The 15,534-nt window shown below is 43.2% G+C and overlaps 1 protein-coding gene across 1 annotated transcript in view; it reads left to right on the forward strand.

The window, feature by feature from the left end:
• MATN4 (matrilin 4) overlaps nucleotides 1-15,534 on the forward strand; it is a 48,022-nt gene that overhangs the window by 19,154 nt on the left and 13,334 nt on the right. Inside the window, exons 2-4 of the mRNA XM_048498215.1 lie at nucleotides 10,920-11,038; nucleotides 13,587-14,156; nucleotides 14,842-14,964. Of these exons, the coding sequence (XP_048354172.1) occupies nucleotides 10,963-11,038; nucleotides 13,587-14,156; nucleotides 14,842-14,964 (769 nt within the window). The 5' untranslated portion in view covers nucleotides 10,920-10,962. The remainder of the gene's footprint in view (nucleotides 1-10,919; nucleotides 11,039-13,586; nucleotides 14,157-14,841; nucleotides 14,965-15,534) is intronic.

Raw genomic sequence — 15,534 nt, forward strand, 5'->3', positions numbered from 1 at the left:
AGTGGCATAGTGGTTAAGAGCAAGTGTATTCTAATGGGGTACTTTTGAGCATATTCATCATGTTCTCACCGGTGCTTAGTCCAACTCTTTATGGGTTGATCACTGCTATTATTGAATAAGATTGTGCCCTTCTTGAATACTAACTCATCCCCCCCAAAAAGGTTCATCTCTAATTTGTTATTTTCTCTACTTTCTGCTTTTTCTTCAGAAAGTGTTCTCTTTTTCTGACTTGGGCTTCGATAAAAATTGGAACCAGAAAAAACTAGGCTGTGTGCCAGCCTGCCACTAAGGCACAGTTTAGACAACAGTAGGTTTTCAGAAATGGCACTGCTGCCCAAAACTATTTTGTGGTTCTCTCGCTCTTTTGGTTTTTAAAAGACAGAGGTGGGGGGATTTTTAAGAAGTGGTAAAGCAAAACAGATTCCAGTGGGATAAAGCCTTCTGTGTCAATTCAGGTTCCTGTCAGCTGTGTCACAGAAGGAATAAGGTGAGCCGAATGATGTGTTAATGTAAGGTTAGGCAAACCCACATACCTGGCCCTATGGTTACCCCTGAAGCATATAGAACCAGGCTTGATGCTGTGCCAAATGGCATATAACACTGGAGTCTGATCCCAGCTCCTATCCAAATCCAAGCACAACACCAACCCTGAGGGTGCTTTTGCAAGAGATGCTAAGAATGCCTTCCATTTATGATTTAATGTGGCTTGCAGCTGGGAAACAGCCATTTTTCATTGCCGCTACAACTCTTAGAAATGTGCTGTTCAATCCTTCATTTGTCTTTGCATAACATGTTCGTCCCACCCTTCCTCAGGGCAACATACATAGTTCTCTGTTCCTGCATTTTAGTTTTACAACAAGCCTTTGAGAGTGAGTGATGGGTCTCAAGATCACCCAGTTATTTTCAGGATAGCGTAGTGCAGTGGTCAGAGTATTGGATTTCCGCTTGGAACACACAGATTCAAATTCCTGCACTGCAACAATGCTCATTGGTTGATCTTGAGCCAGTCACACACTTTCAGTTTCACCTACCTCAAAGGGTTGTTCTGTGGATAAAATTGAGAGAGAGGAAAGCTGTATGCTACCCTTTGGCAGAGAAAGATGAGGATAAAAATGTGCTAAGATTTTAATTTGGTCTTCACAGTCCTAATCTGGTCAGTATACCACACAGTGGAATCCTAAACAGCATTTTGGCCCTTTCCGCACAAACCTTTTTAAATGTTTTGAAGCAGGAAATAAAACATTTCCTCCATTGAGTTCGGCATTCTTTTTTCGCCCTTTGGTTCTGAAAACATTTTTTTCCCAGCCTCAAAACATTTTCAGTGAATCCCCTTTAAAAACTATGCTTCAGGCTGAAAATTTTGAAAACATCTTCACTGCTGTGTGATCACTTTAAGACTTTTTTAGACTTCTCTGCCTTCCCTGGACTTCCTCCTTGGTGCCATTTTCTGAGCTCTCTCTTTGTTCCCCCTTGCCTGTTTTTTGAGCATTTCTTTATTTTTTTGCAGGGGTAGGGGTGGTTAATCTTCAAGACATTTTATTATACCAGGTTTGGAGAATCATAACCCAAAGCTGTGAAGCACAGAAAGCACGGAAGCATCAATTTGTCAACTAACTTTAAAAAGGGCGGGGGGTAATGCCAGCCATGAATTGTTTCGAGGGGGTGCGTGCACACATACATTGTGGAAAAGGGGGGGGATTGAAAATGTTTTCCAAACTTTTTAGGAGATTTGTGCAGAAAGGGCCTCTGTTCAGGCAAGGGAATTGGAAGGGCATAGCTCTCTCAGTTTGCACTGTTTTCTACAGTACTGAGAAATATTGCAGGTCTTTATTTTCTTATTTATGTATATAGGATATATATTTTACCTTCCTGTAGTTTGTGGTGTCATACAATCAATCTAAGCAATGTCCTATTAAAACAAGTCAGTCAACAGTTACAAATCAAACTGAACAATACAGATTGAAAGGCATACTTGAATTGAATAACCAGCAATAATAGTTAAATACCGGTATTTTTTCCAAAGGCTCCGTGAAACAGAATGGTCTTTTTAACCTGTGGAATGCTAGCAATGAAGAAGTCTCGCATACCTGGCCGGGCAACCCACCTGAAAGAATGGGAACTGTCACTCAGAAGGCACACATGATCCTTGTGCCGATCTGCTGGCTAGAAGCCACTGTCAGCAAGACCTTTTGGGGTTATCATAAATTGTAATTGAGTTCACGTGTGTAGAGCTGGTCCTTTTTGGAAACTGGATCCCTGGTTGTGAGGGGCTTTAAAACTATTCAGAAAAGCACCTTGAACTGAATCTAAATGGGAAGCCAGTGAAGGTGTTTTGAAATAAGCTAGATGTGCATATGTTGCTCAACACCAGCCAAATTTTGCAGCAGCTGAAGCATCTGAGTTGCTTTCAAAATGCACCTTGTTTAGACCATATTGTGGTGGATCAGAGCATTTAAGTTGGTGAGTCTAGGATGCCAATGGAAGAAGTTGCTTCAGGCAACTAACTGCACCAACTTTCTTCACTAACTGCACCAACCTTAAGAGTGTAAAAGGAAGACTTTGGTCTTCATCCTCAGGTCTCTGCCCCAAGATGTTTATCATGCAAAACTGGCTGGTGAGAAGAAATAGAGGCTTTTGAGAAGCGAGACTAACAAGGGATTCATGTGATTTCACACAATTGCATGCAGATGGAGATCTGGGAGTGCAGAAAAGATGGGCTTTGAAGGAAAGTTTTGAAGGAGAAGGGACACCAAGTGGATATTCTGTGAGGAAATTCATGGCTAGGGAAAATGTGTGGGGCCTAAAAAAATGATCACAGAGTTTTTCTGAGGAACCAGATAGGACAAGACAAATTTTTGTAGCATGTTGGGAAAAACACCATCCTGGATGACAGATTAGCAAATCAGATTAGGATGACCTTAAACAGAGTTATATTGTTTTCCTCAGTTGGCGTATTTACCTCGGTTGACGTCATGTGAATCTCCTTGGGATTGTGCTGTAATAGTGGCAAGACAAATAGTGGGGTCGGGGGCGGGGGGTACAGTAAAGAGAAAGTGAATTGTGCCGGTTGGACAGGTTAGAGCGGGGGGGGCAGGGCAACCTATGGTGCTCCAGATGTTCATGACTACAGTTCTCATCAGCCCCTGCCAGCATGGCCAATTGGGAATTGTAGTCCGTGAACATCTGCAGCACCATAGGTTGGCCACCCCTAGGTTAGAGGGCAGGATTGGCCACTGGGAAATTCCTGGAGATTTGCAAGTGGAGCCTGGGGAGGGGCCTCATAATGCCATAGAGTTCACCTTCAAAGCAGTCATTTTCTCCAGGAGAACTGGTTTCGATAGCCTGGAGGTCAGCTGTAATTCCAGGAGATCTCCAAGTCCCACCTGGAGACTGGCAACCCTACAATATGGTGATGTTGTCAGTAAATAGAAAATCATTGGGTGAACTAAAATGAAATTGAAATAAACAATACCAACCAAAATAAAACCGAAGCTATCAGCGTGAACTGTGTCTTGGTAGCTCCATTTCTGTATAACTCCCCCGTGTAGTTCTGTGCAATCTGACACACCACAGAGTTCAGAAGGACTTTCTCTTAGTCAGGTTGCTCAGGATTGCAACCTTAATTCTGGAGCAATCACAATAGCCTTGCTAAGGACTGTTACAGAGGTGGGATCCAGCAGGTTCTCACAGGTTCCCGAGGGTAGGTTACTAATTATTTGTGTGTGCCGAGAGGGGGTTACTAATTGGTGATTTTGCCACGTGATTTTTGCCTTAGTTACCCACCTCCTCTCAGCAGTAGCGCGCAGAACTTGAAGCAGTCTAGCAGGAGGTGCACCGGCGTGCGTGGCAGCCTGCGCCTGCGTGCATTCGTTTCCTGCCCAAGGACCGGCGCAGTGACTGTGTCCTTGCCACAGCCCCGCCCAGGAACGCCCCACCCCCAGAATGCCCCGCCCAGGAATGCCCCGCCCCCAGAATACCCTGCCCCGCCCCTGTCGTGCCCCGCCCAGCCCCATTGGCGCTACACCACAGTTTGAATCCCACCACCATGGGAACCTGTTACTAAAATTTTTGGATCCCACCACTGGACTGTTACCTACTGAACTACTGTGAAATTACTGGGAAGGTTCAGAAACGTATTGCTTTTCATATCGAAGAATCTTGGTAAATTATTTACAAAGCATATGTAACTAATAGACAGATAAGATTTGTCGGCAGCTTTGTTTATCGGTTTGTTATTTGATTGATTTATATTAAGAGTTCAATGCCTGTAGGAACTTTGAGTTCTAAAAATTAGATGAAGATTTTTACTGAGATAGTTTTTGTTATGAAAAATAATTCTCTGATGGAATACTGGAAGGAAAAAATCAGATACTTGTAGGCCTTGCTTTCTTTTCTGCATATATTTTCCTCTTTAAACCTCATTGGCTAGAACTGTTTGCTGCCCCATATAAACTGGGATCACCCAGCAACCTTCTGGGAGTATCCAGTTCTCAGTAATGAAGAATGGTTGATTTTCTTCACAGATCACGATATGAATTAAAGCTTTTACTTATTTTTCTATTTTGGCTTTGAGACAAACTTGTGTGAAAAACTTTGACAGGGATGATGAATAAGGAACTACTTCTGGGACGCACAGAAAGAGACCTGCCATTGAGAATATTGTATGTGCACAAAGAAAGCATTTAGATTAACAGTAGAGTTAAATATAAGTCTGTTAGCAGAAAGTGGCAGCACAGAACTAGGCAGAAAGTGATTAGGAGCTACTGAGAAGAACTGTGCTTAGTGTGTGGTCTCACTTGAACATCACTCTGTTTTCAGATAGCTGTGGAAAATCTGTGAATGCATTAGTTACATTCCTGGCCAATAGTTTGATCACCTGTTGCAATTAAATATAACCCTCAAGTGAACAGGATTTATATGCTGCAAAACAGTGTTTTTAAAGCTTCCAGATCACCAGCGTATGACCATCATAAATATCGTACATGGTCTGGTAATTTCTTTTTGTGGTCTAGGAATATTAGATCTTATTTACAAAGTGGCATTAGTGTCCGGCTACCCAGCTTTGTTGAACCTGCAGGACCTTAGGAATTCTGACACTGGTGAGTAGGTGAGTAGAACTGCTTAGGAGCTCTGCTGTGGTGGGGAAACTCCTGCCAATTGTTTCCGCACAGCCCAAATATAACGGGCTGAGGAAGCTATTTATCCCATTTTGGGAAAGATCTTTGCTCAGAGCTCCTCCCCAAAACGGATTCAGCCTGTTACATTTTTCTCAACCTGAGTTCTACAAAAATCGCTAACCTAGTGAACTTTTTGGGGAAACCAAAGGAGCCACAGCAATGCGGACTGTTTGCAATCACTTCCTGGAGGGGTGAAATCTACAAACGGGACTCCGGGTTCATTATAATGTGTTACACAGACACATTATTAGTGGGCTGTGAAGAAACCACCTGTTTCTTGCCACCACTCTTAAGAAGTGGTGGAAGACAAAGAAAGAAAAGACTTAATTTGAGGTTGAAGATCTGTAAAGAAAGGTCTTCCATTTTAACTTTTGGGTGGATATCATAGAGTTTCCAGTGATTCTTAGAGTTACTCATTGCCACTTCTGGGTTATACCAGCAAATCTTTCCTTCTCATTGTAATTAAGTGTGAATGCATTTCTGCTGTTGAAAAAAAGGAGGAGGGGTCTCTTCTGTTAAAAATAATGCTATTTTAGAGATAATGGGACATGGATAGACAAAAAAAGGCTTTTGATGGGATTGGCAGTAATAATGAGAATTAGTCAAGATTGAGCAAAAGGTGTTGGGGGTGAGGGGAACAGAAGCTGGCTGGATCCAACCAAATGAATTGGGGCATCATGCAGTTTTTTTCCATGTTGCCATTTCAAAGCACAGACAAAGGAAGTGTGTCCTTCTTCTTTGATATGAGAAACTCATGGATTTCCCTTTTCTTTATGAGTGTATGAACCTTCCCTTTACTGAGCCAGACCATTCGGTCCATCTAGCTCAGTTTTGTTGTTTTCAGCGGCAGGCGATGTGTAGGGTCTTGGGCAGTGGCGTAGCGCCAAGGGGATGGTGTGGGGGAGGCGCAACAGGGGGTGTGGTGGGGTGTTCTGAGGGTGTTCTGGGGCGGGGGCATGGTGGGGGCGCAGGGTGCAAGCGTGCCCTGGGCGCAGTTTCTCCTCGCTCCACCCCTGGTCTTGGGTTGCAAACTTTGGCTCGGGAAATTCCCAAGAAGGATGAATTTTGGAGAGGGGAAGGAGCTCAGTAAGGATGGGATGCCCACCCTCTTCAGTTGTAATTGCCCCAGAGGAGTTGACCTGTGTAGAATGGAGATCACTGTATTCTGGGAGAACTCCAGAACCCACTGTAGGGTCTCCGGTAGAGAATGGCTTGTTTCACATGTGCATGAAAGAGACAGTCTGAAAAATATTGTAAATTTAATAACATTCTGCCAGTCTCTCTCTTTCTTTTCCCCACTAAAAATAAATCCTCCCATTCAGCAGGGAGAGTAAACTGCCTGGCTTTTCAGTGACCCCTGGTGGTCAGATGAAAAAGTTACATTTTCTTAGAACTCCAATTTAGAGTATTGAGGAAATGCAGATTTTATTTCTGGGTGTGCAAGCAATTGCAAAATAGATTCACAAGTTACATGTAGCTTTGCTTTTGGACATTTTTCTTTTCACACAATACAGCCACTGAGGTGAAGACTTAAATAGCCTTCCAATTTTGCTTCTTTTATCGCCACTTGGTCCATGAAGAGCAAGGATTCTGGGGAATCATTTCTAGAAGGGGTCGAAGTGGGAAGGAAGGAAAGGTACGATCCTGGCTCCACAGAATGGGATATCCCCCACCACTGTTGTGCAAAGAAGGAGGGAAAAATTGCTGCAGAGTGAAGGTGAAGTTTGACCACCTTGGCTATAACATCCACACACTCTGCCTCCACCACCTTCGCAAGTATTCATACAGACAACGAGAGGCTCAAAGAGAAAGAGGTTTTGAAAGGGGGATATATGTGAATATCAATGCCCATGGCTTAGCAAAAACACACATGTGAAAAGAATGGCCCACCCTGCCACCCAAGGTCAGAATACTTTGAATGCCCTTAGGCAGGCTGGGTGAGTGGAAGGGCGCTTGGACGAACTCTGCCAGCCGGAGAACAGGAGGAAGGGGAGAGAATCAATCAATCAATCAATCAATCAATCAATCAATCAATCCATCAATCAATCCATCAATCAATCCATCAATCAATCCATCAATCATCATCATCATCATCATCATCATCATCATCATCATCATCATCATCATCATCATTTAATCTTACATACTGCTTTCCCCCAGAGGGCTCAGGTTGGTGCACCCGCTGAGTGTGAATTGGCATCCAGAAAGGGAGAGCAGAGAAGCAGGGAGTGAAGCCAAAGAGGATACTTGCTTGGAGTGTGCGCGTAGTGACTGCGGCTCCTCCACTGCCTCTCCATCTGTGCTGGCAGTGGCTCTCTGAGTTCCAAGCCCTTGGAGGGGGGAGTGGAGAGGGCAGAGGTGGTGTAGGAATGTGAGGGGGAGGGTGGTAAGCAGCAGATGGAGCCTGGTCTCCCATCAGCCGAGTGTGGTGGCAGGGGGAGGGGGTGGCAAAATGCGCCCCCCATGTGACAGAGGCAAGTGGTGTCTGAGGCATTGGCCACCTCTATCCCCCCCTAAATACACAATTGCACGGCTCCCACTGCATATTATTTTGCACCTTTCAATGTCTCTCTTTCCTGTCTTTGAGAAGATGTCTTTGAGAAGATGAGGATAGACATAATTTTTGATGGGAGGCAGAAATAGTCTGCAAACAAGTTCACTGAATTCAAGGAATTATTTTCAGGGCAGAAAAATGAGAGGTTCAGATTACTTCCATCAGTCCTTGAATGCCTCTTTGTCAGTTCCTGTAATGGTTGTTACAGTCTTGAGACCATTGAAATCAACATCCAGAACCCAACCATGTTACCAAGATACTAAGAAATGTATCTTGAACTTGATCAAAGGAAAAAGAAGTAGGCAGGCAGGGACAGAATATGATTTTTGGCTGAGTGGTAGGACTGGCATGTTTCACAGTCAGTGTGGTTGATTTCCCAAAAGAATTGGAGCCTTGTCATTTTTTTTATCGCTGTGAGTTTACATATCCAGTATTATGTTTATTATTCCTTTTTCATATCCTGAAATCTAACAGTGTTCATATGCTGCCAAACTAGGCACGAAGCATCTTCTTAAATTGCCCTGACTTTTACATAAACTTAGCATTACCTTTCTTCCTACTTAGGAATATTGTTCCAGAAAGGATCCACTGCTGATTACTTTCTATTCTTAGGGTTGCACATTGGTTCCTGATCTAATACGGGACCCCTCGTGTACAGCAGTGTAAAACTCTTCTATGTCACCTTAGCCAATGTATTTGGAAACACTGAAATTCTGCTTTGAAATTAGATGTGAGGCAAATGAAAATGCCTGACAAATGAAATCTTTGACATTCATTTTTGGAAACTGGTAAATAAGTTTTAAATGAATTTAAATGAATAAATGTATATTACAGATTTAACAAATGATGGATTTGAATGCATATGTGCAAGGGATTGTGATGAGCGATGCAACACTTCTCGAAAGTTTGGATCTGGAGTGAAATTTTGGAGGAAAAATAACATACCGATGTGTATTAGTTGACAACTTTTTTTTCAACTTTAAGAGACTTTAATTGAGAACTTTGCGTACAAAATTGTACTATTTGGCATCTTTATGAAATTGTAACATATAAAAGCATTAGGTTTCTACAAGTAAAATTATGAATTTATCCAGTACCACCCCACCCCACACCCCCTGCCGTCTTTTGTTTTGGTGCCCTCAAGTTAATGTTGACTTATAGCTACACTGCAGGATTTTCAAAGCAAGAGACGTTCACTCTTCCTTAACACATGTGTATTAATTTCCATCTGAAAGGCAGAAGAAAAAGTCAAAAATTGAAAACACAAATTATAGTGAATAATTTGCTATAGAATGTACCATTTGGTCCTGGTATCAGCCTGGTAGAATACTATGTCAAGTGAGACCCGGATCCTGTAGGATCTATCACAAATGTCCTTTAGGGCAGAGCTGTTCCTCCAGACCTATGATTGAAGGCAGCAATGGGTCTTAAGCAATTCCCTTTCCTTTTCCCTTTTCCCTTCCCCTTCCTCCACTGTTGTCCCTTTTCTCTTTTTCTTTTCTTCCCCTTCTGAATGTATGAGAGATAAACCTGGGGGTGGGAATGGTATTTATTAGAAATATTTTATCCTACAGCGGGATTACATGGTGCCAGAAACTATGTTGCACTGTGTTATTGTTTTAACATTTTTTATTGTAATCTGCCCTGAGCCCATTGGGAAAGGGTGGTCTAAAGGTCAAATCAAATAAGATTCATGGATATCTAGTTCAGAGTTACAATATTGAAAACAGTGAGATCTTGAAGATGTGAATTATCATACACGTTCTAGTGTATTAGTTGTGTACAAAATTAATCATGTTCAAAGAATAAGTATGTCAAGTATGAATAGATACAGTCCAGAATTCTGTTGCAATACTCATGCAAGCTAGATTATTATTATTTCCCCCATACTGCACATGGGGAAGATGACAGAGTGTGATGTGCCTCAGACTACCTAGTGATGTCTTAGCAGAAGGGAGATTTGAGCAAGGGACCTCCCAGGTCACTGCTTAGCTGTTCTACTACACCAACTGAAACATCAACTTCCTTCCATAAAATAAATAAATTGTGAATACATGGCTGTTAGTTGGACTTTCTGTGAAGAGCTTCTTCCCACAAATGGCTCAGCGAGCCAAGGGCCCTTTACTGCAATAAATTATTCCTGGTTTATATAGTGAAATCAGGTTTGTCTCACTGCCAGTTCAAACTGAGCTCCATAGCGGAAATCCAGACCACTGTCTTTCTGTTCTGTGTCATGGAGAACTGTAGAGTACTGAAGCTGTGATAATAGTGCTAAACCACAGAACGCGGGGGGTGGGGGGTGGGGAGGCTGTAATGAAGGTAGTTTGTGCAGGTCCTTGGATGTCCAAATACTGGAATTTGTAAAGTTGCCAAAAGGTTGTGACATGTAGTTCTGTTTTTGGAAGAAGCCAGAAAGAAGCCAAACAGTAGATCTGAATTTTCTATGGTAAGACCATACAGAAGAGTGAATTCCTAGAGCACAATGGGCCCTTTCCGCATGGGCCAATAAACCCGGGCTAACTACAGGATAAAATATGTGTTTGAGGGGGAACTTCACACAGATCCCACTCCTAATAAAAGTCCACTCCATGTTTCCCCCACCCCAACCCAGGTTTTTCAAGAATTGCACTATCAGTGATTCTTTAGTTGTAACCTGGATTGCAAACAGCAAGCGCTTTTCTCAGCTGTGCTTCCCGGTTTTTAGCAGTCCCCAGCTAGTGGATGGGTAGCCACATGGGGGTCACAGGTGGCAGTATGACTGTGAGGGTCTATGCCAGCCTGCCCCTGTAGCTACACAGCAAGGGTGGTAAGGGGGGGAAATACCCCACACCTCTGTGTGAAGGCGCGACAGCAACCTGCATTGTTTCCGCAGGCTCTGGTCGCTGCCTGCACAGAGGCATGCAAACAGGAAAACAGGAGAAAGGGTTACTTTATCCCGCCTGCAACCCACTCTCCCTGTGCCATGCAGAAGAGGCCATAGTGTCATTTTCAGGTCCAAACCAGTAGTGACATCTCTCCCTGCTAGTGTTGCCAGTTCTGGAGACGTTGGAGGTGGAACTTGCCAGCAGGAATGCTACTGCCATAGCAGGAGAGACCTGACAAGCCTACCAAACAGTCTTCTTCTGCACACAAGTCTTTGCCTCTGTTAAATGTTACAGAACCTCACCAGATATTCTCTTTTTGTTCAGGAAACACTGACAGCCTCATAGGAATTTATCACCTTGGAACAGAATGATGAAGCTGCTACAGATTGCTGCTTTGCTTTTGCTGGTCTTTACTGCATTAGAAGCCCGACCAAAACTTTTAGGTAAGCCAAAGCTGCACATGTCAGTACCTGCAGGCTAAATCTTATGTGCCTTTACCCAATTACAGAATATACCAGCCATACCAAAAGTGGCTAGAGCTACACTAAAAAACGACCAGTCAATTCTATCTAATGCCTTCTCTACATTGGCAAAAAGAGAGTCTTGGCAAGTTTACCAGTCTTCTAATATTCCAAGATAGTAACTGGCCTTTTAGGAAGCCTGTTTGGTCCAGTCCTATATAGTGACTGAGTACTTCCCTTCCCAACTGGAGAAAGAGTGAAGTGCCACTCTTACTTGCTGATCTGGCTCTTTGTGATTTAATCCGCTTGCTAGAGTAGTTTATATAATACTAGCGGGCCCGGCCACGTGTTGCTGTGGTTCAGTCTGGTGAAGTGGAAAAAGAAAGAAAAGGGGAAGTGAATGGTTCAAACATGTGTCATTGCACAATGCTTGCAAGGCAGGGGACAGGTAAGGGGTCCCTCGCTCCCCTCGCTCTCTCCCATTCCCTTGCATGGCACCCCGCCCCATCCCTCCCTAACGTTCCCCTTCTTCTGCTAGGGTGGGTGGGCCATGTCCAGGTGGCGGACCCTGTCTCTTTCACTCCCTTGCAGGCGAATTACCTAGTGTAAAAGATGCTGGGAGGCATGAGCTACATTGTGTTCAAATTTCAGAGCATTTTGTCCAGCAAACCCCCGGACCCTTCCTTACCTTCTCCTTCCTCCGCGGGCCCCATCTTTTTCACTCCAGATGGCAGCGTTTTTCAAGGAAGGCATGGTTGTTTCCCTTGTATCAGAGGGTGTTGCTTTGACGGCCAGCAGATGGCGCTGTTGCGGAACAGAACTGTGGTGCCAACTATCACAGGTGTGGCATGTACACAATAACTGGCACAGTTGTGACATGTACAGAACAGAAGGTGTGGAAACTGTATGGAAACCTGGCCGCACGCGAATGCGACGTTGTGTCAAAATTTCAAAGCAATCGGTCTAGTAGTTTGGGAGATTATCTGTCAGCAGAAAAACGCACTGATAGATTTTTATATATATAGATTATAATCAGTGTTAAGAAACAAGATGGGTTTATAAGATGATGCAGCATGTGGATCTTTCCCCTCTTTCCCCACCATTAAGATAATAGCTATGTTTGCATCTTCCCAGTATTTTGAGATGTCTCCCATATTTTGCATATATTTGAATAGTTTTGAAATTCTGTTAAAGTCTGCACATCCATTAGCATTTGCGTTCCCTGTTCTGCTCTAATTCCACATGTTCAAGTATTTCCAGGAGCAGCAATTAAATACTCAAACTCTTCAGAACATCCTTATCCAGCAGCAATAGTTTATAGTTTAAATTCTTAACGAATAGAAATAAGTAAATCTTAATGAGAAAAGATCAATTTACGAAGTATGCAGAGGCGTAGAAAGGGGGGAAAGCGCCCGGTGCACTGGAGTGTCCTCTGCCCCGTCCCGCCCCACCACACCCTGGAATGCCCCCGGAATGCCCGTCACTCCCTCACCACACCCCCACAGGGGTGCGTGCCCGGTGCGTCATGCACCCCCCTGTCCCCTTGGAGCTACGCCTCTGGAAGTCTGTGCATGGCTAGATTACTGTAACTCGCTCTATGCTGGCTTGCCCTTAAGACTGCTCCAGAAACTGCAATTGGACCGGAGTGTGGCAGCAAGAATGCTCACTGGGACTGCAGTGAGATAGCATATGAGACCTGTCCTCTGCCAACCGCACTGGTTACCGAATGAATTCTGGAGCCTCTTCAAGGTTTTGGTATTAACCTTTAAAGCCATGAGTGGTCTGGGACTATCATACCCGTGGAACCACGTTTCCCCCTATTGCCTGCGGAAGACTCTTCGGTCCTCTGATAGCAGCCCTCTTTTCTGCTTGCTTGTTCAAGAACTCATGATCAGATGAGACTGGGGTTTTATATGAGCAAATAGCTGAACTAAATCAGCATCAGGGATTTTTGGAATGTTTTAATTATTAAAATTTTGGTTTTATGATTATTGACTATATTTATTGAATTATATATGTTAGCCACTGTGAGCCTGGCTTAAGCTGGAAAGGAAAGGATATTAAATCAAATCAAATAAAAATATGTATGTATGTATGTGTGTATATGTATGTGTAAAAATATCTACATCTATATATAGCTATATTTAACCAGAAAAAAATTACTTCATTTCCTAACAGCAGCAAATAAATTCTCATGAATTAACAGCAGCTGAATCTTTAAGTTTGTCCAGGAGCTTCCAGTAAATATTTAAACTATTTAAATTTCTGGCTTGCAGCAGCAATTTGTTATTTGAACTCTTAACAAGAAGCAAACAATCAATATATTATCAAAGGATTTCATGGATGGAAACTGGCTGTTGTGGGTATTCCAGGCTGTGGACTGATTGTTTTTGCTTCGAAAGTTTCGCCCATATCTACGGCCGGCATCTTCAGTTGCGCATTAATTTGTCTGCAAGTGAAAAGAAAGAGGGTCCTTGTCCAGAACTGTTCAGTGATTATTAAACCAGGTATTTACCTTTTCCTCTTCCAGGAGCAAAGTGTAAGACAGGCCCACTGGACATTGTCTTTGTGATTGACAGCTCGCGCAGCGTTCGTCCCTTTGAATTTGAAACTATGCGGCGCTTCATGATTGACATCATTAACAACCTGGAGATTGGGTTCAATGCCACAAGGGTCGGAGTGATCCAGTATTCTAGCCAGGTCCAGAATGTCTTCTCTCTCAAGACCTTCTTTAACCGGGCTGACATGGAGAAAGCCATCAACAGCATTGTTCCATTGGCCCAAGGCACGATGACAGGGCTGGCCATCCAGTATGCCATGAATGTGGCCTTTACCATGCAAGAAGGAGCACGCCCATTGCACAAGAAGATTCCTCGAGTGGCTGTGATTGTAACAGATGGGCGGCCCCAAGACCGTGTGACAGATGTGGCTGCTCAGGCCCGAGCGGCTGGCATTGAAATCTACGCTGTGGGTGTGCAGCGTGCAGACATGAACTCTTTGCGGGCCATGGCCTCTCCCCCACTTGAAGAACATGTTTTCTTGGTGGAATCTTTTGACCTCATCCAACAATTTGGCAAGCAATTCCAGGATAAGTTGTGTGGTGAGTGTTGGGGCAAAGCTACCCCTCCCCAGTTGCTTGTTGGCCCTTTCCACACAGACCATTAAAAACATTTGGGAAACATTTTAAAAAGAACTGTTTTGGCTTTTTTTTCTCCATGTAGTGCAGAAAAATAAACTGTTTCAGGGGAAAACAGTTCTTTTGCCATATCCTGCCACTTTAATTTGATTCTCTGAGCTGCCTGCCATTTTCTGATTCCTTCCCACAGACATTTCCTCCACTGGCATCACAGCTGGGTTCAATTTCAGTGATTAAAATACACAAATGAACTCAGTTGTGCCTGCCTGTTACCACAATAGGTTGTTTTTCTCTGAGTTGTTTGCCTGCCTTTTAAAATATTTTTGTATCATCTCTAAATATTTGGCAACTATTTTAACTATATTTGAATGGTGGAAAATCTGCTGTGGGGATTGAAGGTAAGATTGTTTTGGTCACCTTTTGGGTACTAGCCAGTCAGTACTGGACATAGCCAGCTTCTGCTGCCAACCCATAGAAGTATATTTTTTCAGAGATTGACAGTAGAGAAGTAGTATTGAACAAAAAGAGCCTCTTCCTAATTGGTCACACTGTTCTAAAAATGTTACATTTTTATTAACTCTGATAATCTACTTTCATGTTTATCATGGTGATGAATTCCTGTTTACAATTGCCAATTTGCATCTTGCAGGTGTTGATATGTGCACAGAACTGGACCATGGCTGCCAGCATATTTGTGTCAGTGTTCCTGGCTCTTTTTATTGTCAGTGCAACTCGGGATACAGGCTCAACGCTGACAAAAAGACATGCTCCAGTAAGGATACCATTTCCTAACATAATAGATTGAGTCAATTAGCCAGGGATTAGGGCATGACATGCATAATAATTATCCTTGTTCCTAAACCGAGTTTACAATAAAAGTGTGCATAAAGTGGATTACGAGTTTACTATATTTATGTTACCAAGTTAGAAAAGATTCTCATGAATCAGAATGTAATCTTATATAATCTTGGCCCATGCAGAACTAAGGACAATATGGAAAACAGTGGCACATAATACTCATCAATCCCCCTTTTTTGTGCTTGCCAAGTGTTTTTTTTAGAAAGTGTGTGGCACTACGTAGGGCTTTTGCTCAGTAAAGCTTCTGATTAATTGGGAGATTTGAATGGCTGTGCAGATTTTTTTTAAAAAAATAATGTTGCTTTGGCAGCAGCTGCCACCATATCACAAGAATCTACATTGTGTTACTGGTTAAACTGTGGCAATCATTTCTGACTGGCTCCACTCCCTGCAGCCTCCATTTTGTGACTGCTACCACTGTGCTGCGTCAGAATTCCAAATGTGTCAGCAGGATCAAAAAGGCTGGGGACCTCTAACCTATACA

This window comes from Sphaerodactylus townsendi, linkage group LG05, assembly GCF_021028975.2.
Source record: "Sphaerodactylus townsendi isolate TG3544 linkage group LG05, MPM_Stown_v2.3, whole genome shotgun sequence".
NCBI classification, from domain to species: domain Eukaryota; kingdom Metazoa; phylum Chordata; class Lepidosauria; order Squamata; family Sphaerodactylidae; genus Sphaerodactylus; species Sphaerodactylus townsendi.